The sequence below is a fragment of the Centroberyx affinis genome, unplaced genomic scaffold (assembly GCF_046629955.1).
Source record: "Centroberyx affinis isolate AG114_WGS23_722 - 3 ecotype Tasmania unplaced genomic scaffold, CSIRO-AGI_Caff_v1 ptg003189l_1, whole genome shotgun sequence".
NCBI lineage: Eukaryota > Metazoa > Chordata > Actinopteri > Beryciformes > Berycidae > Centroberyx > Centroberyx affinis.
The window spans coordinates 115,553-143,428 of record NW_027281232.1 but is presented as its reverse complement, the minus strand read 5'-3'; the positions used below and the strand labels follow the sequence as shown (position 1 = coordinate 143,428).

General features: G+C 41.3%; 1 protein-coding gene across 1 annotated transcript in view; it reads left to right on the top strand.

Moving 5' to 3' along the window:
• The first annotated feature begins 1,638 nt into the window (after window positions 1–1,638).
• Window positions 1,639–27,876, top strand: part of plch2a (phospholipase C, eta 2a) — a 73,913-nt gene continuing 47,675 nt past the window's right edge. Inside the window, exons 1-4 of the mRNA XM_071538042.1 lie at window positions 1,639–1,903; window positions 12,946–13,092; window positions 20,416–20,659; window positions 22,453–22,582. Of these exons, the coding sequence (XP_071394143.1) occupies window positions 1,639–1,903; window positions 12,946–13,092; window positions 20,416–20,659; window positions 22,453–22,582 (786 nt within the window). The remainder of the gene's footprint in view (window positions 1,904–12,945; window positions 13,093–20,415; window positions 20,660–22,452; window positions 22,583–27,876) is intronic.

Below are 27,876 nucleotides of genomic sequence, written 5' to 3'. Positions count from 1 at the left end.
CGATTATTTTGACTGATATTGCAATTGCGATATGATTTGCGATATTAGAGGGAATGATCATTTTTGCATCATTATTCTCATTTTCATTGAAAAACGTATTAAAATGATTATGGTGGGATTTTTGCGGGGCATCTGTACCAAACAAAGATGTTTTCTTAAGTCTGTAGAATATGATGTGTAGGCCAGGACATCTCTGCAGCACCACAATATTTCATTTAAAATGCTATTTTGACACATTTCACCTTTTAACAAATATTGCGCCTCCTGTGATTTGAAAATTGCAGTAGTATTTTGATTAACTGTTCAGCTCTAGTTGGCTCTGTAAGTGAAACAGCTCCACGTTTAGTTCCCGGCACCAGTTTGTCGACCGGTTGAGGTGGACTGGGATCTGCTGGATGTTTTGAAGAGACGTCAGCTCATTCCTTGATGACTTAACACACTTGAGATTTGTCCATATACTTTTGCGATGCGGTCTCCTATACAGCACAGGCCCTGAAGAAGGCATGGGCTTTTTTTGTTGAATGAACTATGGCTCGAGCTTGGAAGATCAGTCATCAGTCATGTGTGTGCTTCCCCCCCCCCCCGGTGTTTTGCCCAGTGGACTTCAATCGAGACATAGTGACACTTCTGTGTTAAAGAAAAGCAATTAAACGCGTATTTAGATGGGGAGAGGGGAAGGCTGGTTTTTCTCGGGCTTTCCAGCTAGAACGGCGGATGTTGCAGAGCCTCAGCGGGGCGGCCAGAAAGCCAGAGCATGTGAAGGGCAAATTTATAAAAAAAAAAAAAAAAAGGAGAGATTCATGCCCTGCTCAGCCCGGGGTTGCATGAAGACTACAGACAGGTGGGGGATGTCATAACTTTGATGTCTGCCCCGGAGCCCTCCAGAGGAAACGCTCCCCGAGATGAAACCGACTTTTTAATTGGCCTCGCAGGCATCAAAAAAAAAATGTTACATCTTTATTAGGGATCTGTCATGCTCTACCTCCTCTCTCGTTCTTTCTGTCTGTGTCATTCTATTTTTCCCCCCTCCGCACGTTTAGCAAATCTCCTAGACGGAGGATTACTGCTTCCTAGGGATTTAGGATTTCTGCCCGCCCAACACATGTTGCACAGTTAATGGATTGTGTTCCTCTGTGCGGTGCTTCCACCTCGTTTCTGCTTTCCGTCGGGTGCGCTCTCTCTCTCCTTCTTTTCTGAGGCGCCAGTCCTTTTCGGCGAGGAAAAGGGGGGAAAAAAAAAGAAACGATGGCACCGCATGAAGACGAATCACAGCTTTGAAAAGACGCTCGGCGCACTCTCCGAGATGGAGGAATATTGAAGAGAGGCTGGCAGTGCAATAAGCAGCGAGGAGAGAGCACAAGATTATTGACCAACTGTTGATATCATTTGGGAACGGAGAGGGATTCTTTGTGCGGGCATTTTATCTTTGGAACCTTCTTAGAGCTTGGGAAGGCAACTATCAGCAAGTGGCGTTATTACTCTCTGAGGTCTTTCAAGGAGCTGGAATAACAGAGGATACATAGAAATGAGCGAATTATTTTAGATGTCCATTTTGCATCCCCGACTTGCCCGCACCTAGAATCGAACTTTTCCCCTCTCGACTTTTACCCCCCCCCCCCCCCCCCAAGTCGTTCTAAAATGAGCGCGTCCGCGATGGGCAGCTTTTTCCCCCTCGGCCCCGTGTCCTCGGCCTTGAAGCGCTCGGCCACCTCCGCCGCCACCGGGGACAAGCCCGGGCCCCCGGCCAAAGGGGCCTTCTTCCCGGAGAGCGACGAGGCCAAAGAGAAGGAGCTGGCCCGGCGTAAGAGCCGGCAGCAGGCCTCGCTGTCTCACCTGGTGGACGAGTTCTTCTGGATAGGCAGCAGCATCGTGGCCTTCTCCAGGTGGAGGCTTGGCTTCATGGGTAAGATTTGTTAGACGTGTCAAGGCAGAGTTACACTTATTTGTTTGGAAGTCAACGTTGAGGTTTCTCCCTGACCACAGCTGCATAAAAGTCCATAAAACCTGCAATAACGTTTTATTTTCTTTGTGAATTTTGCGCAAGTATCTTTTGTAAATTCTTCCTATAAAGGTCTCATGTTTCTCTGACTAACAGGCCAGAGTTTCCCTTACAATTGACAAGATGGTGGGTCACCCTGCCATAAAAGAGTTGCTGACTCTAAAAGAATGTCATTAGTGTTTGTTTAAATGGAGACATGTACTGTCCTATTAGACCATAGGACAGTAAATGTCGGTTTTAGAGGCTTTTCCACCCTGACAATTGAATGAAATTCTGGAGGAAACACTGAATCCTTGTAATTTTCTGGTGTGAAAATTGTCAAATTTAATGCTATTGAATATTGGCAGCTTCAACCCAAAAATGATCCATATTGCCGTTCAAAAAACCATATTGGTCATACCCTAGCATCAAGTACATGGTGACTTAAAGTGCAGGTATATGTGAAATTGAATCTCGTGGTAATAATACTTAGGATTAGCGTCTTTGTTTGGGTTAGGGTTATTATATTACTGTTGCCTGAATCACGTATTGTGTGAACAATCGTTTTTCTTCCCCGGGGGGTAGCCTCTTGACGCAAATGTTAATTGCCAACAGATGGCACACTGCTTTGGTGAGGTTGTTTGGTTCAGCAGGCTATACAGTCTCATGCAAATAGAACCTAAAGATGTCTTGTAGACATTTTTAATGAGTTTTCCCTAGGAGAGGGGGAGCTTCAGTAAGACTGTACTGGAAGGTGCATATATTCCAGGTCAGCAAATGAGTTCCTCTTTTCTTTTCTTTTTTTTTTGGAAAGTCCACTGAGCACCATGCTCTTTTCCAGCAGATTGAATGCTACACACATCCATACACATACACGCTGGGAGCTGCCCAGTACAACCACAGTCTTCTACTGGTTGCCGCTTCACAGCTCCACTTGAGCAGTCAGGGGTTCAGTGCCTTGCTCGAGGGCACCTCAGCAGTAGTTGAGCGAGGGGAGTGTGTTACTCATTCATTTTCCCAACCTGATCCTGCTTCTCTAACCTCTAGACTCCTGCTCTGTCACCTTCATTATTGGTTTTGCCGCTCAACGTCAGCGAAATGGCCATCTGCACCGTAGAACCACCTGTGTGTGTGTGTGTGTGTGTGTGTGTGTGTGTGTGTGTGTCTGCAACATATGGAGTCCAGGCAATCCCTCTAGGCTTAACCTGGTGCCCTGACAGAGCGGAAAGAGGAGCTAACCCCGCCTCCTCGGCCCATATTTTTTACTCGGGACTGCTCTCCCGGCAGGACAGCAGTCACTCACCGCCACCTGACCCCCCCCCCCCCTTTACCTGGCCTCGGCCTCAGCTGCCTTTTGGTGGAAAGCCGCCCACCTGTTGTCTGCTTCCTGCTTTAGCCCCATTAACCAGCCGCAGCAGCTGCCGTCTCGAGCAGGACGGCAAATGCCAGTTAAATACTGGAAGTAGCGATGTAGGTCGTCCCATTACATGGCAATCATGTTGAAAGTCCCGTCCAATAACTGGGTCAGGAGATGGAGAGGCCGGGAATTTACTGGAGCCCACTAGTAATTGGTGTGTGCTTTTAGTCCGCCACTGTAATTACTTTGATTAGTTTTTCAGTCAGGGCGAGCAACGCATATCGTGGTCCTGACTGAAAATTGCATTTACGCTTCCCCCGCCCTCCTCATCTGGAGCTTATGCAGATAAATATAGGCAAAATAAATTGACCACTTTGCGTGTTATTTCAATTGGACCCATTTTATGTTTTTTCGCTCACAGGCTCGATTTTGTGCGTTGTTCTCAAAGAAACTTGTTAACGCTACTGTTGATTATTCCCGAGGCTCCCATGTTTGGCATTGGGGGAAATAGGATAATGCATGCATGTGTGTGTTCTCTTATTTGCTTGTGTTTTTGGAGGTGAATATTGGTGAATATGTGAGGTTAGGGCTGGGCGATAATTCAATATTATCGTTTATCGTCTTTCAGTGGAATCATATCGTGATGATATAAAGATATTTTGATATCATGACACACATTTCTGCTGTCTGAATTGATGATGACAAGCAAATTTTACTTAAAAACTCTCATAAAATGAGGTATGGTAGGAATATTATTTGAGTATTTCAGTTTTGTTTGACATCACACCTAACATCACCATTCGGTTCAATGAGATGAACATGAATTTGATTATTTAACGTGATTTTGCATACATGAACCATATCGTGATATATATTGATATCGAGAAAAATCCTTATGATTATCATGATATTGATTTAAACCATATCGCCCCGCCTTATGTGAGGTGAACATTTTCCTCTGTTTTAACATCCAGTTAACATCGAGTATTCCTCCACAATAGGCTTCTTCTCCACATGAACACACACTTTAACCCTGATGTTGTTACCATGGCAACGGGCCCAGACCCCCGCGAGTAAAGAGTTTAGAGTCTCTCTCTCTCTTTTTATGTCTCTCTCTTCCTCTACAAGGCATGTTACAAGTGTTTGCCACTATCCTATCCCTCGTCTTTGTTCTCTGAGAAAAAAACAAAAAGCCTTTTTTTTTTTTTTTTTTTTTTTTTTTACCAGGATCAGGATAAGCGCTGGAAACCTTTTTATGTTTTTTTCTTACATTTAAGCTCTCCCCATTGCCTCTCTTTATTTTCCTGCTCCTCTGCCTCCCTCTGCAGTTCTTTCTTTCGTTCCCTTTCTCCCTTCCTTCCATGCTTCCCTCCCTCATTTTGTCCCCTCTCCTTTCCCTTTTTCGGCAGTTCATACCTTCTTTTTGTCTCGTTCCCTCTGTACTCTTTCCACTCCTTAGTTTCTCCATAGCTTCTCTACTTAGCCCATTTCTCTTTCATAGTTTTTCAATTTTTTTTTTCCAAAAGCAAGAGAGGGGAATTGCCATTTTCCTCCCTCATAATATCACAAAGTGCATTTGACTACAGGACTAGCACCTTTAATTGGTCCATGGGAAGGCGGCCGCCATGTGTAGCCTCCTAGAGCCTCGGCGCCAACTGTGAGCACTACGTCCCAACCCGCTGGACCGTTGGCTAATTGATTACAAGAGCCTTGATGATTATTCCGGCTTAATCAGCATTCCATAGGCTATGAGTAACCTTTCCAATGGGCTGATGAAGTAGGTCAAATGCATTTTTTCCACCACTTACTGCCGAATGTGTGTGTGGTCTTAAGTGTATGTGTCATGCGTGTGTGTGGTGTCTTTCCCAATGATCCTTTCTTGAATTCCAACCGATACAGAATTTTGAATATTCCTTTTTTTCTTTTTGTGCGGTCCCAAAGTATCTTTGGGAGTCAAACTTCATATTTTTGTGCTTTACCCGTGATTGATTTTCATTTATTTTTAGCACATGGCAATGGGCTACAGATGAAAGTCAGCATATTTTGCACCCACCTATGAGGGCTGAGCACTTAATCGAAATTGTATCAAAATCGCAATATGGCCTACTGCAATTTTCAAATCGCAGGAGGCGCAATATTCGTTAAAGGCGAAATGTGTGTCAAATTACCATTTTAAATGAAATATTGTGGTGCTGCAGAGATGTCCTGGCCTACACATCATATTCTACAGACTTAAGAAAACATCTTTGTCTGGTACAAATCCCCGCAAAAATCCCACCATAATCATTTTAATACGTTTTTCAATGAAAATGAGAATAATGATGTAAAAATGATCATTCCCTCTAATATCGCAAATCATATCGCAATTGCAATATCAGTCAAAATAATCGCAGTTAGATATTTTTTCAAAATCATTCAGCCCTATTTTGCACCCACCTACTGATGTTCATCAATGTGCAATATCTATCTGTGACATTCACAAGTAATGAATAATTTGGGACACCCACAACCTTCGCCCTTATCAAGCAGTGCAGAAGCCCAATGGCCCCAAAGCTTCTTCATTCCCCTATCTGCATTGAGATAGACCAGATTTCACTGTGTGCTTTACCCCATGAGCCACTCACTCATATGTGACCACTCCTTGTTGAACTCGGAAGATATCCCCTTCTCTTCCCAAGGGGGTTTCACCGCATAGAATCGGCCATATTACCTGAGAAATACATTCTTCTTCTAGTGGAGCGGCGGGGGGAATGTGGGTTTTACCTGCCTCATCATTCGTGACTTAAATGGTAATTCCAGTTATCTTCAGCCTGGGCCTCATCGTCCTAGTTTTTGCCATCGTGATGATTGATTGTGTTAAAAAATGTCATCACTTATTTAACTCTGGAGCTTTGCCTACCTCCAGTTTGCCAGGAGTGCTGCTCTCCAATACACACACAGTTGAACCCAAAAAGTTATTCGGACACGTCTTTTCAACACCCACACAGCAATGGGACATGCCTGTATCAGATTTCCGATCTATTGCCTGAAACGTGTGTGTATTGCCGTATTAGATATGTTATTTTAACTAACTAAGTAGGATTTGTGGGATTTTTTTGCATGTATCTCCCACCAGGCATCACAAAAAACAGGTTTTTTCAGGTTAGTGGTATGTGTATATATAAGACATAGGCCAAGTCTACAGTATACAAATGCCCCATGGGGTCCTATAACTTCAAATTCGTCCATGTACAAATATACAAAATATATATATACCAAAACACATTTTCGGGAGGACATGCCCACCCAAAAAAAGGGAAACAGAAAAACAAAAACAACAAAAGGCAAAAGAAGTCCATCTCTATGTAAAATAGTTTACCATGGTAGAAAAAACTTTTTATATATAAAACACGCAGGTCAATTATCAAAAATCTATTTAGGGATGTGACAGCAGGTCGGATTTGTATCACAGGACATTTCACAGGAAGACCCTGAGATCCAGGTCCTCGTTCATTCCCAATAGTCTCTAATTTAGTAATCAATATGCTTCACGTTTTTAATATCATACATACAAATGATTTTAGATGTGGGCGTTGGGCCAATGAGTAAAACGTGTAAAGAACACTTTCAAGCTGAAGCGACAAAATCTTCTGCTTCTTCCAATATGACCTGACACAGCAGGAAACCACCAGCTAGCAAACTAAACAAGGAAGTGTGTGAAAGGAAGTGTGTGAGCAGCACTAAAAAAATATTTGATTTTTAAAAATAGATTTTTAGAACTGAAACGTTGTGATAATTGTTCAATCACAGCACATTTAAAGACATGTTTAACTGCAGTGTGAGTGTTAATGTGCAGAAAGGATGTGTTTTACTCGCTTTTTTTGGGTTGGGGATTGTGTTCGGCCCCTGGGTGTGTATTGGAGGAAGTGATAAAATTTCAAACAATCAATCATCATGATGGCAAAAAAAACTAGGAAAACAACTGAAATTATCCATAAATTGTTTTCAAGGCGAGCAAAAACCGGAGTTAGTCCCACTTTGAAGCGAGCCTCTGGTTGTGATTTGATTAGATTTTGCCTCTGGCTGCACTGTAGCGAAAATCAAGGAAGCAGGACCCCGGGGGTGCTGAGCCCGGGGGGGGGTGAGCTCTGGGTTTTGGGTTCTCGCTGCTCGTCTCCCTCTCCACGCCGCAGCAGATGCTAATGTGGGTGCCGGGGGGGGAGGCTGCGATGGTTTGTTAAGGAGACCGTGGAGCTAATCTGGACAGGAGGAAGAGAGTTTTCATTCCGGCCAAACCTGACTGCAGCTCATTTCATGGATTACTTTCCCCGTCCGCGGCTGAAGTTGCACAAACCCCCAACCCGTTACCAGCTATTGGGCGTCAGCCACAGTTGCCAAGTCCGCTTATTATACGCGACTTTGGGCTTGTTTTTCTGTAAAGTCGCTTATAAATATTGGTAGGGTTGCGGTTTTTTTGGGCTTGTTTCTAAAGCAGTGATTCTCAACCTTTTTCATATCAAGGACCCCTAATTTAGTCCACATTAGGGCCACGAACCCCCATTTGATTATATTTTTTCTAGCAGACCCAAATCTGAGAATATTTTTAATGTTAGATATGATTTTGTCCAGAATTCCTTGACTATCTGTATTGTAGGTAGAGAGATAACAGAGAAACTATGATCAAAACAGTCATTCTTCTACATTCTCTAATTGTGTTAACTTCTTGGAAATGAAATAATGCTGAAGTTTAACAGTTCATCAGTTTGCTGGGGACCCCCTGGAACCCCCTCATGGACCCCTGGTGGTCCCCGGACCCCACGTTGAGAACCACTGTTCTAAAGTGTAGTTGCTTATTTGGGCTTGCTCCCTTGTTGCCAAGCAGATGTTTTCGATAGTTTGTCCCGTCGCAGGATCCGTCCACAACCCCGGTCCCTCCGCCCCTCCCCTTCCCCCATACACACAGGTGACAGTCAGTGAGGCCTTATTTTTTTTCCCCCACCCGCATTCCGCGAAGACCCGCTCTACTCTGCCTCTGATTGGCTCTGACCCTGATGTCGACGAGCACTAGCCAATCAGAGGTAGAGGCGGAATGCGGGTGGGGGAAAAAAATGAGTGAGACAGATGTTTAAATTTCAATCAAAATGACAAAATTGCGCGATTATGGAGAGTTTCTTTAGAAACTTTAGAAACATTTTTTCTTTAGAAACTTCTTTTCTTTGAAAGGACGAGCCACTTCATTGGTGCAGACTATGATTATTTGTAATTTCTCCTGTTTCTGGGTTGTAATTATATAAAAATGGGATCTTCTGCAGTCCCTTGCATTGTTGCCGACACTTATGTGAATGTCCTGACTTAAGTCACTCTATACTGTCTTTTTTTTTTTATTGCTGAGAGATATATATAAACTGAAAGAAGGAAAGTCTGAGTTTGATTCTGTTTTATGACATGTTGGTTTGTCCTGGAACTAAAAAAAAAAAGATTAGCACATGTTAAAAGCAATAATAAACAAAGAGTTTGTGGATTCAGGATGAGTTTTTTTGTGTGTACAAAGTGAAAGCGATCAAACTGCTCAACAGCCACACTGTATTTGCGTTGCATTGCATCCAATGGAAGAGTCCTAGTCCTGTAACCAACCTACTACTATACATCAGGCTCTACTGTAGTTTGTTTCCGCTCTGCCTTCCTTTACATTTGTGCACACGGTGTTCCTCTTTCTGTGTGTATCAGTCAGAATGAAACCTTAACACTACGCAACATAGCGGAATCTGAGGGTTATTCAGTGAAATCAGTTGCTGTAGTGTTTGACTGAAATGAAAACCTGTGGACTCTCGGGTCACCACGGCACATGGTTGAGCACCACTGGTGTCGATGGAACCGGAGAATGGGATTGCTTAATAAAGGGTCTGACAATGTCAGGTTACCCAAAATGTTAAAAGTGGCAGTTGTGGAAATAACACCCTTTGAGAAACCTTCCCCCCGGAGCTGGTCTGTGTATGGGGCGAGCGAGTAAGGCAGCGGGGGGAGAGAGAGAGACCTCTGTGTTGATAGCCCTCGGCCTATACGTTCTATTTGGCGTGGAATTTGACATGTGGCCTTAAAAATATTTCACGATTTTCACAGTAGGTATATATTTTTTTGTTAAAATGACAGGAAAAGGGTGATGGATGGCTCCTCTCCCCTTTAACCTACTGAGAATTGGCTGAGCATAGAGAAAGAGACACAAAAACACAGTAACATGTTAGATGACCAACTGAAAAAATGACCCTCATCCTGTTAGAAATCCATAGCACGCTTGTCCCAACTGAATTAAAATCATTGCACTGGATCTTTAATGCCTGCCTGTTCATATCGGTTGGGTGTGTTGTGTGTGTGTGTGTGTGTGTGCCTGCTTGCACGTGTGATCGATGGCCACCCTGTGGTGAAGAGTTGGCCCGTGGGCACTGTGGCGGCTGCAGTTATTGATCCTGCCAAGCGACGGTTGTCCTCTCTCTGTCTGCCAGTCTGCTGCTGGCTTAGTGCCAAGGAAGCAGACAGGTCAAAGGTCATGTCACTCGCTTCAGCTGCTCTGCATCGCTATGCCAGCTACCTCACTGCATTAGTTTCAATATACTGCTATATCCAGTATGGCACAATGAAACCTGGGTCAAAAGTCGATTCATTTGCGGTTTTCTTTAGATATATTTACAATAGAGCTGCAACTAACTAGGGCTGAACAATTATTCAAAATTTTATCGAAATCGCAATATGGCCTACTGCAATTTTCAAATCGCACAAGGCGCAATATTTGTTAAAGGTGAAATGTGTGTCAAAATAGCATTTTAAATGAAATATTGTGGTGCTGCAGAGATGTCCTGGCCTACACATCATATTCTACAGACTTAAGAAAACATCTTTGTTTGATACAGATCCCCGCAAATATCCCACCATAGTCATTTTAATACGTTTTTCAATGAAAATGAGAATAATGATGTAAAAATGATCATTCCCTCTAATATCGCAAATCATATCGCGATTGCAATATCAGTCAAAATAATCACAATTAGATATTTTTTCAGTACCAAGGACTGTTGGAATTTGTCGGAAGCTACACAGAGCAGAACATAACGAAATCAGTCTTGCAGGCAGTCCGCACCCTGCCGATACCGTCCCGAGCGGGAATTCGATAGGAGAGGTTAGGAGCATGGCATGGGAGTGAACTACATTAACAATACCCTGGAGGGCGAGGAGGCGGTGTGGGGGGGGGGGGCATGCCCACCCAAATTGCCAATGAGACTACAGCCCAGCCAAATCAATGGTCAATTAGAGCAATCCATCGCTGCTGTGACTGTTATTCACATAGCAGACATTTTGTATGTATGCTGCATGTGTGTCAACAACACCATGATGGAAGCTTCCTGTAGACTTTGGTTGCTCCTGATCAGCTTTTTCACACTTGAATGATGCGTTTGAGTTCATGTATTACAGCAACAATCGTTACAATGTCAACCACAAATGAAAAATCCAGCAAGTAGTCCTGACCGCAAAATGACTTCTGTGACAAAAATCGTTAATTTTGTTAGTTTTATATGAAATGAATATATCACCCCCTACACCGGAGGACAGGTATTTCCTTGTTGGTGATGTCAGAATTCAGGAAGTCAGAGAAATCGGCTTACATCGTCAAACCCCAAGCTCCGTAGCAGTGGTGGAAGAAGTACTCTGATCCTTTACTTAAGTAAAAGTACCAATACAGCAATGTAAAAATACTCCATTACAAGTAAAAGTCCTGCATGAAAAATCCTACTTAAGTAAAAGTACATAAGTATTAGCAGCAAAATGTAGTTAAAGTATTAAAGTAAAAGTAGTGGTTTGGTCCCTCTGACTGATATTTTATTATATATGACATCATTAGATTATTAATACTGAAGCATCAGTGTGTAAGCAGCATGTTACTGTTGTAGCTGCTGGAGGTGGAGCTAGTTTGAACTACTTTATATACAGTTAGCTAGTTTAGTCCAGTGGTTCCCAACCTAGGGGTCGGGCCCCTCCAAAGGGTCACCAGATAAATATGAGGGGTCGTGAGATGATTAATAGGAGAGGAAAGAAGAAAAAACTAAGTTCTGACAAATCTGTTTTCAGTTTTTGGACTTTTTCTCGAATCTTTGATTTTTGCTGAAATATTGGATCATTTGAACATTTATTGAAATGAAACCATGTGAGGTTTAGAGGGAAAAATCACTATTTGGTGGAGCTGTTAACAACTCATAGACATCTGAAATGTGACCCGACTACACACTGCTTTTTGGAAGACGTCAAAAGCTAAAAAGGTTGGAAACCACTGGTTTCATCTTGAACAATGTGTTGTATTTTAAAAGCTTGTTATATTATCCATTGTGTCAAATCTCCATCTGAAAAGTAACTAAAGCTGTCAAATAAATGTAGTGGAGTAGAAAGTACAATATTTCCCTCTGAAATGTAGTGGAGTGGAAGTATAAAGTAGCATGAAATGGAAATACTCAAGTAAAGTACAAGTATCTCAAAATTGTACTTAAGTACAGTACTTGAGTAAATGTACTTAGTTACTTTCCACCACTGCTCCGTAGTATTATCTACCATCTGAAAGCTGAGTGAACAGTATTTTCTAGTAGTATTTACCATCTGGAAGTTGAGTGATTTTCTAATAGGAAGCTCCTATCTCCCATCTTTCCTATATGACCTGACTGCAGCATTACTCACACAGCAGACATTTTGGATGCGGACTGACTCGTCTGCATCAGTGATTCGCTAACCTTGTTTAGAAATGTCTGCTGAGGTGGCCGGTGTATTGGGACCAGGCCTCATCTTGTGCACCAAGTAGACAGCTTTCGGCCAAATGGTCTGATGGGACATGACTGACAATCGATAATACGGCCTCACAGGATTTAACCTTAGCCCATGGGCAGGTGGCTGTGCCCACCAGCTAGGTTAGGCAAGTGTTAGACTACCCACACCATTAGCTGGCTGTGGAGGAGCTGTCAAACTCGCCCCCAAAACGATGACGATGACACACTTCGAAAGGGGGCTCGGCTATATTTTCAGCGTCGCCCGTTCTATATTTTTGGCGCCTCATTAAAAAAATAAATCCTATTCTCCGGGTATCGCTTTCCTCCTTAAAAACGTGCAGAAGGATTTCCAAAGCGGTGCTCCCTTGCGTTTTCGGCTTTGGCCTCCACAAAAGCTGGATCCTCAACACATCTAAAAAAAAAAAAAAAACCAGCTCCGTGTTTTTTGGTTGATTATTTTTCCTTGTCGTCGCTCTATCCTGTTTCTTCACGGTGCGAAAGTCGAGGTCTCGTTAAGGGGGGGGGGGGGGGGGATTTTTTTTTCTTTCTCTTCCTCCCACGAGACGAGCAAAGCCCCGTCGGCGGTGACAGCCATAGCCAATGTGTTTTGGTTTGCATCGGATGGTTTAAATAAGTGTGTTTTGCATGGCACCCAGGCTGATTGTTGACAAAACACACACACACACACACACAATCTCTCGAACATGATGTGTACACACATTTCTGTCTGTTCTTTTTGACAACTTTCCAACCCGTTTTTCCTCCTCCTCCCCCCCCCCCCCCTCCCCTTCTGTCTGGCTTGTTTTTTTTTCTTTTTCTCTCGCCTCCAGTGGAGAAATGCATGAGCTCCATGCAGACGGGGACCCAGATGGTGAAGCTCCGCGGCGGCTCCAAGGGACTGGTGCGCTACTTCTACCTGGACGAGCACAAGTCCTGCATCCGCTGGAGGCCCTCGCGCAAGAATGAGAAGGCCAAGAGTGAGTGGGGGGTGGGGGGGGGGGCATAATGTGGGGAGGGACTGGGTTTAGATTGTGGGAAAACGATGCTTTATCCGCCCCTCTTTCTCTCTCTCTCTGGGTACACATGTCAACATCAGGTGTATGAATTGTTTTTCTGCTACCATAATTCCCAATCAACCCCTATTTCCCAGCCTATTCTAGGCTTGGGCGATATCCCAAATTTTGTATCGCGATACTGTCCCACCAAAATGTCGTGATATACAATATTATTAGGGCTGCAACTAACGATTATTTTCATTGTCGGTTAATCTGTCGATTAGTTGTTTGGTCTATAAAATGTCCGAAAATGGTGAAAAATGTGGATCAGTGTTTTCCCAAAGCCCAAGATGACGTCCTCAAATGTCTCGTTTTGTCCACAACCCAAAGATATTCAGTTTACTGTCATAGAGGAGGAAAGAAACCAGAAAATATTCACATTTAAGAAGCTGGAATCAGAGAATTTGGACTTGAAAATTACTCAAACCAAATTAATCGATTATCAAAATAGTTGGCGATTAATTTAATAGTTGACAACTAATCGATTAATCGTTGCATCTCTAAATATTCTCACTTCAAGTATGAATATTTTTGATTCTTTACTATCCAACCACTAGTAGATTATAGGTTTATAAGTATAAAAGCTTGTACAATTGTGATTTAAGCAACACAGTATTCACAAAATATCGCGATATTCGATAATATCAAATATCGGCCCAAGCCTAGTCTATGCGTCTTTTAATGTTGGACTGGCTTGAAGTTCTGCTAAAAGTATTTCTCATCCCTATACAGTTTCATCAGAGCTGAAAGGAAAGTCAATTGAACATCTATTTGTCCCCCGCACAGCATCTGCAACAAGCAAATAAAATAGTTCCCTGCAGTGTTGTATTATTATATAGCCCGGGCAAATGGATTCCTCAGCCCCTTAGCTGTTTATGCTGAGCCAGTGTGGCTGGGCGTCTCGTGGGGGCTTAGGGGTTCAGTTTCCTGTTGCTCTCCCTCCTCTGTAGCCCTGGACTTAATAAGCTTCTTAAGCGGCCTCAATTATTCATCAGCTTCAATCTGCCCGACCAGTGTCTTCACACACGTGCTCGTCAGTCTCTCGAAACCGGGACCAGACCTGTCGGCTTGCTGATATTTCAGGGCGATATATATTTTCCTTTAATTGAAAGTAGACTTCTCCCCGACCACAGCTACATTTAAAAAAAAAAAAAGTCATCTTTCTTTGCACATTTTATTTATTCATTGTATCGTTCAGTAATGCTTTTTTTGTAAAATTCCTTTATTTAAAGGCAGTAATATATCCCGGAATTCGAATAAGCGCGGTGGGTGACCCCGCCTCGAAGAAACCACTAACCCGAAAAGGATTTCATTAATATGGATTTCATTGGAGGGTTTTTGTGTTACATGATGGTCTAAGTGCTGTTTCAGAAGTTCCCCCCCTCTCTGCTATGAATATAATTCAGTGGGAAACAGCAGAGCCTTGTATTTTTGGAGAATTTTTAGGCATAAAAATTGTATAAAATATAAACGTAGCTTCAATCCAAATAGTTCGGTATCGTATCTGCTTTCAAAATCCCTTATCAGTCGCACCCTAACTGAAACAGGCTTTTAATGCGCGCCTGTAGCTTTTTATTCCATCCTAACAACAATAAAGAAAATGCAACATAATATCACACCACCTTCTACCTTTTCTGGACTGAACCTTCAATCCAGAGGTTCATCACATAAAACCTACTGGGACAGATACAGCTTAAGAGTCTCTGGTCGGGTGGTGATGTACTGGTTGGATGGAGTTTTGTATCCCGGCAGCAGACTCTGAATCAGTGACTAAAAACAAGCCAACAACCAAAACAAGCCACAATCTGACCAGTAAGAACTCTGAAACTCTGCAACTCTTTCCTTTTCTCTTGACTTGTTGAGATCCATTTTTTTTATGAAGAGCTCATAAGAAAGCCATGTAGATATTTACCATTAATGTTGCTGTGTTACTGGGGAGCACAACATATAGATTAGGCATGAGTTCCTGCAACTTAGGCTGTCAATCAAATGATATCCGGCTGTTTGTAGCCTTTTAAAAATGTAAGACTTTCCGAACATCTTTGAAGGTTTATATATTTATTCAACATGCTCATTGGGGTCTAACAACATACTGTCTGTATCAGTGAAATTATGAATGTAAACAAATCCACGTTGTTGACATGCTGTTCTGTTGTTCATCTTCATGTCAACAAAACTTTACGTTTAGATCTATTTCAAGAAGTACATTTCCAGTACATTTATGTAAAAAGCAGTTTGATTTTTGTCACTGTGTTGTTTTTTCTTGCAGTCAAACACGGTACAGCTCTCTTGCCTCAAGTAGACATTGTGGAGTTCAAGTTATTTTCTGCACGGTGACAGTTTCAGTAAAATGTAGCCAGACCTTGGACCGTTTCTGCAACGTTGTGTACTTTACTGAGAGCAAACCAGAGATGTTGATGTAGAGACGCCTGAACTAGTTTGTTTTTCCTGCCTGTGGTAAGTAGTTACCAAGCGAGCCGGTCAGCAGTCACTTTAGTCAAAGAACAGGGATGGTGATTGGATGAAAGAGGATTTAAAGGTCCCATATGGTGAAAACAGGATCCCCCTTGCCTCTGTGATTATAAAGGAGTTGGATGGTCTATCTAAACACGGTGAAAGCATCAAAATGCACGGTCGCCAACTAAATCCACACAATCCATATTAGTGCAGCGAGCCTCTAAACGAGCCGTTTGGACTTCCGTAACTTTGTGGCGTCACAAAGGTTCGCTCATTATCATTTTTGTAAGGAATAATAGACTAACAAAGTGTTTTTTTCAAAGCGGTTGAGCGGTTGTCATTGTTTATTGACCAGAGAGTTTTCCCTACCTGTAGCTGCCGGGCCGCGGCGTCTCACGTTTCACTCTGGAAACGGTTAGCCGATAGGAACAGAGGGTCGTTAATATTAATGAGCCTTAAAGACACAGTGACAGAAACAGCCTGTTCTTCGTAAGGCTCAGAGAGATGCTGGAAAATGAACGTGGAAAAATGGATTGAGAGTGTTTTTGGTTCATGACACCACATACACAGCTTTGAATGGACAGAAAGACACAAAATAAAACTCTGGAAAGTGGAGAATATGGGACCTTTAAGATTAACCAGAACAGAACTTTGGCACCGAACATTTGAACATTTTAGGTACTTGGTAGTACTGATGTGATTTGGTACATTTCAGAGATGGCATTACACAGCCCTAGTGCTAGTTACATGCTTCCCTTCATCTTGGCAAATAATAATAATAAAATAAAATCACCAATCATGGCTCACTAAGCAACTTAATAACTAACGTTAACTAGCAAGTAGTGGTGGAAGAAGTACTGAGATCTTTTACTTAAGTAAAAGTAGCAATACAACAATGTAAAGATACTCCATTACAAGTAAAAGTCCTGCATTCAAAATCTTGCTTAAGTAAAAGTACATAAGTATTGGCAGCAAAATGTACTTAGAGTATCAAAGTAAATATACTCATTATGCAAACTGTCCCCATTTAGAGAGTTATATTTTTCATAAATTATTGGAATATTAATACTGATTTATTGACATACATGTACATGTAAGCAGCATTTTAAAGTTGTCAACATGAAGCTAATCTTAACAATTTAGCTATACTTTTGGGTAGTCTAATCTATAACAATGCTATTTTATAGTTATTTTAGAGATGATCAAATGTTTTAAATATAAAATATTGATCTGAAAAGTAACTAGTAACTATAGCTGTGAAATACATGTAATGGAGTAAAAAGTACAATATTTCCCGCTAAAATGTAGTGGAGTATAAGTACAAAGTAGCATAAAATGGAAATACTCAAGTAAAGTACAAGTACCTCAAAATTGTACTTAAGTACAGTACTTGAGTAAATGTACTTAGTTACTTTCCACCACTGCTAGCAAGGCCTGCTACACTAACTTTACATCCCCAACAAAGGATTAAGACCACTTACAATGAAGAAGTCCAATAAATCAAACAATTTATTGTTGGAAAAATGTCAACCTGCTTTATCAGGACACTTGAAATGAATCTTCTACTAGCTAGCCAAACACTTCCACAGGCACTTTGAATTGCAGAAAAATATGGAATGGAAAAAAAAAATGCGTAAAAAAAAAAGAAAAAAAAAAAGTCAGCCAATTGTGAAAGCGGTCGCCCTCATCGAGCTCCCGGAGAACATGTGTATACTGCTGCATAATTTATAACAGGGCTACAATCGGGAAAAGGCACACACACACACACACACACACACACACACACACCAATACACATCCACATGCAGGGCTCACAGAGAATACTGCCAGCCACACGGGAGAGCATCCAAGACAGCAGAAGCATGTCGAGCAGCTTGTTGACAGCACCTTTTGACATCCAATAGTATACAATCGCCCAGCAACCATAGGCTCTGTATTACCCCGCAGCCTGGGGGAGTGTGTGTGTGTGTGTGTGTGTGTGTGTGTGTGTGTGTGTCTTTGGATTTTTGCTGGCATGCGGTCATAAGGGAGCATGGATGAGCGCATGACTGTATCGCTGCATTATGCATGAGTGTGTGTATGCAAATAATGTTTCATCCCCGTGTAGATTACATGACCGTAAAAGAGTAACAGGCACTTTCTACCTCCAGTGCTGTGTGTGTGTGTGTGTGTGTGTGTGCAGAGGTGGAAAGTAACTAAGTACATTTACTCAAATACTGTACTTAAGTACAATTTTGAGGTACTTGTACTTTACTTGAGTATTACCGTTTTATACTACTTTATACTTCTACTCCACTACATTTCAGAGGGAAATATTGTACTTTTTACTCCACTATCTTTATTTGATAACTTAAGTTACTAGTTACTTTGCAGATTCAGATTATTAATACAAAATATAATCAACTAATAAAATGTGATGTATTATTATAGATTACTGTAAACTACCCAGCAGTATATAAGCATAAAGTAGTGGAAATCAGCCCCACCTTTTCCAGCTGCAACATTAAAGTGATGCTTACACATTAATGCATCAATAATTATAATTCAATAATATAATATATACTGTATTATTCTGAAATGGGCCATTCTGCATAATGAGTACTTTTTACTTTTGTTGCTGTAAGTACATTTTGATGCTAATACTTTTGTACTTTTACTTAAGTAACATTTTGAATGCAGGACTTTTACTTGTAACAGTATTTTTATACTGTGGTATTTCTATACTGTGGTATTTCTACTTTTACTTAAGTAAAAGATCTGAGTACTTCTTCCACCACTGTGTGCGTGTATATACAAGTTAGAAAGTTAAATTTAGGCGGGCATTTCTTCAATCCTGCTAAGAGAACAGGGCTTATTTTAGAATTAGAGAAAAGCCCAATAGTTGATACCTATAATTCCTCAAATACTGGATTGGGGGTTTTAAGGTTTGCTTTATGGTTAGTTGCTCTGTTTATGGTTAGGTACCAGGGAATGAATCAGTCAGTGGAAATTCTAAAGTGGCCACCTAGACTGAACAAGAAGAATAATATACCGTCTGCGTGCTGTCTTGGGAGAAAAAATATGAAGCTAATGAAAGACTAGAGGCAATGTATTCCTGTAAAATGTCAGTACCAGCTCATAAATGTTTTGTCTTAATAAACCGAGCTCTCTGGGCACAACTCATTTTGTTGAGTGTTTTTTTTTTTAATTTATTTATTTTTTTTTTTAAACTTGCCTGAACTCATAATTAAGACTGTCCCTATGCCCAGAAGCATTAATTCAATGTTGCGCCAATGGTGCTAAAATAATAAAAAAACAGTAGAATGCAAAAGACTGCATGAGGATAGGTGGGGTTACATAGGCTTACAAGAGAAAGTAACCATTTATTTTCCCACCCGCCCCTCCTCTCGTCTCCTCTCCTAATAATAAAAGTTGTACAGGCTTCTATTCCTTCCCCTCTCTCTCTTCGACCTCCTCTCTCCATTGCCCTTTTTCACTCTTTCAACCTTGCATTCTCTCCATCTCCCTGCAGCTGACTGCGTCTTCTTCATCTCCCGCCGTTCTTCCTCGCTCTTCACCTGCTCCTCCTCCATTTTGACCATCGCCTTGCAATTTTTTTACATACCATATTCAGCCCTGTTTTAATAGGACATACAATAGTGTCTGCTGAGTGATTCTGTTTTGCAGTTTTTCAGTCACACTAAATGCAATCATGTACATCTAAATGTATATTAATTTAAAAAGAACATACAGTATATTCTAACAAGGATGAAGTAACATTTCTACTCAATTACATTGGGCAATTTCCTATAGAGCTGCAACGATTAATCGATTAATCGTTTAGTTGTCAACTATTAAATTAATCGCCAACTATTTTGATAATCGATGAATCGGTTTGAATATTTTTTTTAGGAAAAATAAGTCAAAATTCTCTGATTCCAGCTTCTTAAATGTGAATATTTCCTGGTTTCTTTACTCCTCTATGACAGTAAACTGAATATCTTTGGGTTGTGGACAAAACGAGACATTTGAGGACGTCATCTTGGGCTTTGGGAAACACTGATCCACATTTTTCACCATTTTCTGACATTTTACAGACCAAACAACTAATCGATTGATCAAGAAAATAATCGACAGATTAATCGACAATGAAAATAATCGTTAGTTGCAGCCATAATTTCCTATTTCTACGACATAATGTATGTAAGAGAAGAACATTCTCCTGAATAAAGCAATTAATTTGGAAGTTGGGCATATTGTTGTATGATATTCGGTGAGTCACACTTTTATATTACCCAATCTAAATGGTTTAACTCAGCAAGTGTGCCTTATTAAGTGGGATTTCAACTGCATCCACCTCATGCACACGAATGCAATATCTGTGTAATGCCTTTGTGTTGTGTATTTATGCTTATATGGTTTTAAAATCTGCAGCACTTACGATTGTACGTCTAGAACAGTGGTTCTCAACGTGGGGTCCGGGGACCACCAGGGGTCCTTGAGGGGGTTCCAGGGGGGTCCCCAGCAACCTGATGAATTGTTAAACTTCAGCATTATTTCATTTCCAAGAAGTTAACACAATTAGAGAATGTAGAAGAATGACTGTTCTGATCATAGTTTCTCTGTTATCTCTCTACCTACAATACAGATAGTCATGGAATTCTGGACAAAATCATATCTGACACTAAAAATATTCTCGGATTTGGGCCCGAGAGACAAAATCTCATTGAGAATCACTGGTCTAGAAAGATGCTATCCAACTCAGGTTTACTTACCCTGCTGCCCTTGCTTGCTTTTTCCTCCCACCAGTCTCCGTGGACTCCATCCGGGAGGTGTGCGAGGGCAAGCAGTCAGAGATTTTCCAGCGGTACGCCGAGGGCAGCTTCGACCCCAACTGCTGCTTCAGCCTGTACTACGGCGAGCACATGGAGTCCCTGGACCTGGTGTCCGGCACCGGCGAGGAGGCGCGGACCTGGATCACCGGCCTCAAGTACCTGATGGCCGGCATCAGCGACGAGGACAGCCTGGCCAAGAGGCAGCGCACTCGCGACCAATATCCTTCACAATCAGAATCAGAATCAGAATCCGCTTTATTGGTCAAGTATGTACACATACAAGGAATTTGACTCTGGTTTTTCGTTGTTCTCAATGTACTTACACAGAATAAATATACAGCTAAAACAAGGACAACAAGATGAACAGAGGTAAACCTAAACATTTAACTACTATGTAGAAATATGCATATATATAAAAAAGTATATATACAGTACTGTGCAAAATCTTAGGCATATGTCAAAGATATCCATAAAGCGAAGATGATTTCAAAACTAATGAAATGAAAAGTTTCTGAATATCAAAAATTTACAATAAACAGCAGTCTACTGACACACTAATATAGAAAACAAATAAACATCTAAGACTTCTAAGAAATTTATATATAAAATCTAGGGTGCCTAAGACTTTTGCACAGTACTGTACATATATATACATATGTAAACAACACTAGGCCAATGGTGCAGAGTGCAAAGATGCTGGATTAAATATGGAGTTGTTGTTGTAACAGGTTACATTATACACATGAGATATTACACATTACATACATTATACACACATATACACAAATCAGATATTGTACAGATGATGATAATGGGGGAGGAGGAGCGGGGGGCGGGGGGCGGGGGTAATTATATACTCTGTATTTATTATATTTACTCTATATATACTAATAGTCATTCATACAGCAGTTGGTTGAGGTGGTGATGGTGAGGCAAGCAAAGGCAAGAAGGAAGTGTAGCTATTACGTATCAAATATAAGGTATCAACATTAAATATGAACATAACATGCACTCAGAACGCTCTGTCACTCCTGTTAGGGCGATCCAAAATGTAATATTGTGATGCTGTCCTGCCAAAATATCGCAATATATGATGTTATCGCGATATTCAGTATTACTGAGTATCGAACCAAGCCTAACTCACACAGACAAACAGTCCATCAACCCTAGCAATATGGATCAAGCTAGATGGCGTTTTAAAGGCTGCTGGTGATACTGATATTTTTGGATTGAAATGGCCAATAATTGCTATTTTGTGCCAATATTCAATATCTTTAAATTCGAACATTTTCATGCCAAAATATTACAAGCATTCACAAGAATTATTCTTGGTGGAATAGAATCTGACACACACTGCAAAAAATGATCAAGTTATCAAGTGATTTTCTATTGTTTCCAGACCTATCAAGCTTATTTCATGATTTTTTTTTTGTCAAATTATCTCACTGCACTGGCAGATAATCTTGCTGGTTTCAGTAAATTTCACTTGATTCATGCCAATATGACTTCTTTCAAGAAACTGTCATAAAACAATGAAGAAAATCTTGAAACAAGAAACTTTCTCCAAGACAATTTCACTTTGACCAAGTAAATGTCCTGAAACAAGTTACAGTCTCCTGAATAACAAGATAAAATAGCTTAACAAGTCTGTCAGTTTTTGCAGTGGCATGTAGCATGTAGGCTGGCAGCTTCTTAAGGCAGGCTGGGTCAGGTTTCATTCGAAGTTTTACCAACTGATGATGCTGATGTAAAAAAAAAAAAAAAAAAAAAAAAAGGAGTGGTCATCACATCAGAGGTGAATATGTGACTGACTGATATCGGATTTTTAATAAAAGACCAACATCGGCAACTCCAGACCCCTAATCAGTCAGTACCAGGCTGACTCATGAAAGGAAAGTAAAGGCTGTCAAGTGGCTTTTCCATCAGACCACATATTAAACTCTTCCCCCCTAAAAAAAGCGAGAGCTAAAGATCAAAGGTCTCCGTCACTCTTCCTTAACCCGGCGTCAACGTGGCTGAAGCAGACGTTCGCCGAGGCCGACAAGAACGGCGACGGCAGCCTGAGCATCAGCGAGGTCCTGCAGCTGCTGCACAAGCTCAACGTCAACCTGCCCCGGCAGAAGGTCAAGCAGATGTTCAAGGTAAAAAAACGGGAATCGTGGGAATCATCGCGAGTAAACGGTGCACCGGAGGTTTTCCGTTCCAACCGATGACGACAGCCGATCAGTGAAATCACCTGGGTTGTGGTCTTTTGGTTGGAATGGAAACCTCTCACACACAGCTGCTGTGAAGCTGATGGCGCTAGGAGTCTACAGCGGTGGTTCTCAACGTGCGGTCCGGGGACCACCAGGGGTCCTTGAGGGGGTTCCCGAGGGTCCCCAGCAAAATTTCTGAGTTGTTAAACTTCAGCATTATTTCATTTACAAGAAGTTAGAAATTAGAGAATGTTGAAGAATGACAATCTCTCTACCTGCAATGCATATAGTCATGGAATTCTGGACAAAATCATATCTAACAATAAAGGCAATCTCTGATTTTGGTTCAAGAGACAATATCTCATCAAATGGGGGTCCATGGCCCTAATGTGGACTAAATTAAGGGTCCTTGATATGAAAAAGGTTGAGAATCACTGGTCTACAGCAGTGGTTCTCAACGTGGGGTCCGGGGACCACTAGGGAGTCCTTGAGGGGGTTCCAGAGGGTCCCCAGCAAATGATGATGAATTGTTACACTTGCCTATTACTTCATTTACAAGAAGTTAAAACAATTAGAGAATGTAGAATGTAGTTCTCTGTTATCTCTCTACCTGCAATACAGATAGTCCTGGAATTCTGGACAAAATCATATCTAACAATAAAGATATTCTCAGATATTCTCATCAAACGGGGGTCTGTGGCTCTAATTTGGACTAAATTAGGGTCCTTGATATGAAAAAGGTTGAGAATCACTGGTCTGCAGGACTGGCGGCCATTCAGGTAGTCAGATAATTTGGTTGGATAGTATTTTGAAAAATGAGCTAAACTGTGTTTTGCTGCCATGGAGTATTTTCTCACACACTAGAAAAGGCAACTGTGAATATTACGTCTTGGTATTCTATTCCCTTTCTGTCATAATGTCTGTGAGATTGCAAGCCAACCGAGTTTCTGAGTCACTCGATGGGGTTCTTGTCTAGAGGAGATAAGCCAAGGCATGGAAAGCCATCAAATGTTTTTTTTTTTTTTTTTTACTACATCCCGTATCTTAAAATCAAGAGTTGGCACAGCAACACACACACGCAATAGATGAGTGGGCAGTCGGCACATCTGTTGCGGTTGATAAAAGCCGCCGTTGGCTTTAAAGATGAAATGAAGAGACAGAGGTGTAAAAAAAAAAAACAAATGACAGGGAAGAATGGAGCGAAGGAAGGGAACGGAACAGCGGGGGGGGAGGAAGTGTTGTCGGCGATGATGGCACTCATGTTGAGTTGCGTGAGTGTGTGTTTGCGCGTGCATTAAATTACACATGCCGATGTGAGAATATACAGTATGCGGGCATCTAATTGCCGTCTGCCTATTTCCGTTTTCTATCCGCTGCTTGTTTGTTTTGGTGGAAAGGGTTAGCATTAGCATCCTGGAATTCTCTGACTAGGCCACTGAGTCAGTATCTGTCCGAAATAACCGTGGACAGGCTTGCGTCCAGACCCTTATGAACCCTTATGAGTGCTGGACACCAGGCTAGTCAAGTCAATAAACCAAGAAAAATGAATAACCGCGTGTGGGTGTTTGTCGAAAGAGAGTTTCCGTCATCTCTTTATCCCGTAGTCCTTGGAAAGAGAAAGAGAGACTGTTGACTTTGTTGCTCTGTGGAAGTTGATCACCGGTGGTTTTCTTACCCAGCAGCGCCGAGTCTTATTTATGAGACGGTGTCCTTCAAATGATCCAGTGACAATGAAGTAGGGACGGACAAAGTGCTTTCTCTTCACTGTTCCACAACGCTTAAATGAATTTGTGCATGACTTCCAGACTATTGATTTCAAAGCTGTTCCATACAGAATTTGAACCCTCCAAAATGATAACGCTGGTGTTTTTTTAATGCATTTCTTACCGTCAACAAATCCTATGAAAATAACAAAATCAGCAATGATTTTGTTTTGCCAACAAGTCTCGTCCATGTAGCCGGTGCCCAATAAAGCCATGTCCCAGCAGCCATAGAACTCAATTGTATTAAAAGACGATTAAAAACACGTCACAGAGCCATGCCGTTGCTCTAGCAGCATATTTCATCATCACGATGCACCGGGCCGGCCGACTTTTTCCTCAAACAACTTAATAAGCCGGCTGTAGACACACGCTTTCCATCTCAGGAAAGTAGTTCCGTAGCACCGAAAATAGTCCCCGGTGTAATGAAGAATTTGTTCCCATTTGAATTGACAACAGCCTGACTTTTCATGGTAATAGTTAGTGATTTTTAAAATGTAAACTATGTCTTTGTGAGCTGTATTTCAAGGTTTTTAGCTTACAATTGGAGCCAATGACTTCCGGGTTAACGGCTAAAAACGTTGAAGTCGGAAAGTAACGGGAGGAGAGCAAACACATTGTTGATTTTGTTATTTTCATAGGATTTGTTGACGATAAGAAATGTATTTAAAAACAGCAGCCTTACCCTTTAAAGGGCTCTTTTGACAGGACCTGAGATGAGTTTTTACCGTTCAGAGTTTTGAGGTGGATTCGCAGACGGCCAGAGTATAAGGAAATGTCACCAGTGTGTGTTCCAGTTCCAACAGCTCCAAGTGAACAAATGTAATGAAGAAATTTTAGGCCGCTATACACCTGGAATTAATATGCATCTCGTTTTCCAGATTGTGTCTTGTGTCTGGTATGTACATTGAAATCCGATTTCCAGATTTTTTTATTTTTTTATTTGTGTTATATGTTTCCTGACTGGATTCTCCTATATGTGGGTTGGGAACGGATTGCATTTACACGTTGCTGTTAATTTGTGTTAATGCATACCTGACCAATAAAATTGCTGATTGCAATGCGACCACCCAAGTCAATGCCAGGGTGTAAAAGGGATCTAAGTATTCATGTCTTAACCTTCCAACTTTTTACATCTATTTGAAATAATACACTGTAAGAACGGGCCAAAATGTACTGCTGGTTCTCATAATGATCATTAGTTTCTTGAACAGATCTGTACACCGTGCTGACCAGTTCATTAAAGGCCAATAAATGGGCCAAGTCACTCAAAGGCAGATTGTGAATGACCGGTAAACGCTCCAGATGTTGGCCTAACATGTAGCTCAGCCGCTAACTCCCCTTAGGCAGCAGTGGGATTAGCATGTTTGCGTGTTAGGCGTGTTAGGCATGTTTGTCTTAAGCCTCGGCCCCGCGGAGGAACCGGTCGGCTCGCTGACACTAAGCCCAGCGGCCTGTTGACGGTCACCCATATGGTGCTGCTGGGACACAGATGGCCTCTGGTGTAATGCAGGGTAAACACACCAGGGATCAATCTGGACGTGTGTGTGTGTGTGTGTGTGTGTGTATGGACATACTTGAACACTTGTGTGTTTACAATCTGCTGGCTGGTTTCTTGGCTTAACCTGCTTACGCCAAAGAGAAACCTGTGGATTTGACCCTTTGCCTAGTGGAAAGACATTAACTGTCGGTCCTAAAACTTCCTTGCTCTGCTGTCAGTATTGACCGATACAGGTTTTTGAAAACTGATAATATTATTTTTGGATTTAAGCTGATAGTTGTTTTTTTTATGTCCTTCCATTTGCATATTAATGAGGAAGAACTGATTCTCTTGAAACTGATGCTTTAAGATAGTGATTCTCAACCTTTTTCATATCAAGGACCCTTACTTTAGTCCACATTAGAGCCACGGACCCCCATTTGATCGGACCCAAATCTGAGATTTTTATTGCTAGATATGCTTTTGTCCTGAATTCCAAGACTATCTGTATTGTAGGTAGAGAGATAACAGTGAAACTATGATCAAAACAGTCATTCTTCTACATTCTCTAACTGAGTTAACTTCTTATAAATGAAATAATGCTGAAGTTTAACAATTCATCAGTTTGCTGGGGACCCCCTGGAACTCCCTCAAGGACCCCTGGTGGTCCCCGGACCCCACGTTGAGAACCACTGCTTTAAGATATGGGGTCATATTAATACTGCAAATACTGTGTCATGTGATGACAAGTATGCTAACATAGAAATATTTGCTAATTAACACATTAATTAGCTTAATTAATATCTCATTAGCATGACTGGTTCATATATCATGGTGATTCTAGCAGGACATTAGGCAGCTCAGGTGCCTCTTGTTTATGTGCTGAAACTGAATGATTTCTCTGGTGAGACTCCTGATTAGGGCTGAACAATTAATCAAAATTTTATCGAAATCACAATATGGCCTACTGCAATTTTCAAATCACAGGAGGGGCAATATTTGTTAAAGGTGAAATGTGTCAAAATACCATTTTAAAGTAAATATTGTGGTGCTGCAGAGATGTCCTGGCCTACACATCATATTCTACAGACTTAAGAAAACATCTTTGTTTGGTACAGATCCCCGCAAAAATCCCACCATAATAATTTTAATATGTTTTTCAATGAAAATGAGAATAATGATGTAAAAATTATCATTCCCGCTAATATCGCGAATCATATCGCAATTGCAATATCAGTCAAAATAATCGCAATAAGATATTTTTGTTCAGCCCTACTCCTGATATAGAAATCATAATCGAGTTCAAGTTCAACACATTTCCTCACAAATTCAGCTCAATGTGCTTTCACAGAAGAAACGGAAGAAATGCAACAAAGGCGGAAAAATACATACATAAAAATATACACAAAAGTTGCCCTCCCCCATCCATACATTTACTACCACCCCAACCCTCCTAAGTTCCACCACTGCACTCCCACCCCCCCATAGTACAACACACAAATACTATCATTCTTAACGTATTATGTTTAAGCTATATTGAATAAATAGATCTTAGGTTTATTCTTGAATGAGCATATTCTCGGAGCACGCCTCAAGTCAGCATATGTGATATATTGTGGTGCAAGGCCATAAAAATGACATTATTATCACCAGGTCTTGTGCAGTGGGGAAAATAACTGGCTTCCTTAGACAATAAGTGTATTCCAGTCCCAGTATTCAGTTAGGATTGTGGCTGTTTCATGTCATCTCCTCTGTGGATAAATTTGTTTTCTCTCTGCGGTTTGCAGGGCAGGGAGGACTAGACTGAAATATGTGTGATGTACTGCGCAAAAGTCTTAGGCCCCCTGACGTTTTTATATAAAATGTATCTTTGATGTTTATTTGTTTTCTGCATTGGTGTGCCAGTAGATTGTTCTTTATAGTACATTTCTTTGATATGGATTGGAGAAACTTTTCATTTCATTATTTTTGAAAGCATCTTTGCTTTATGGATGTTTTTT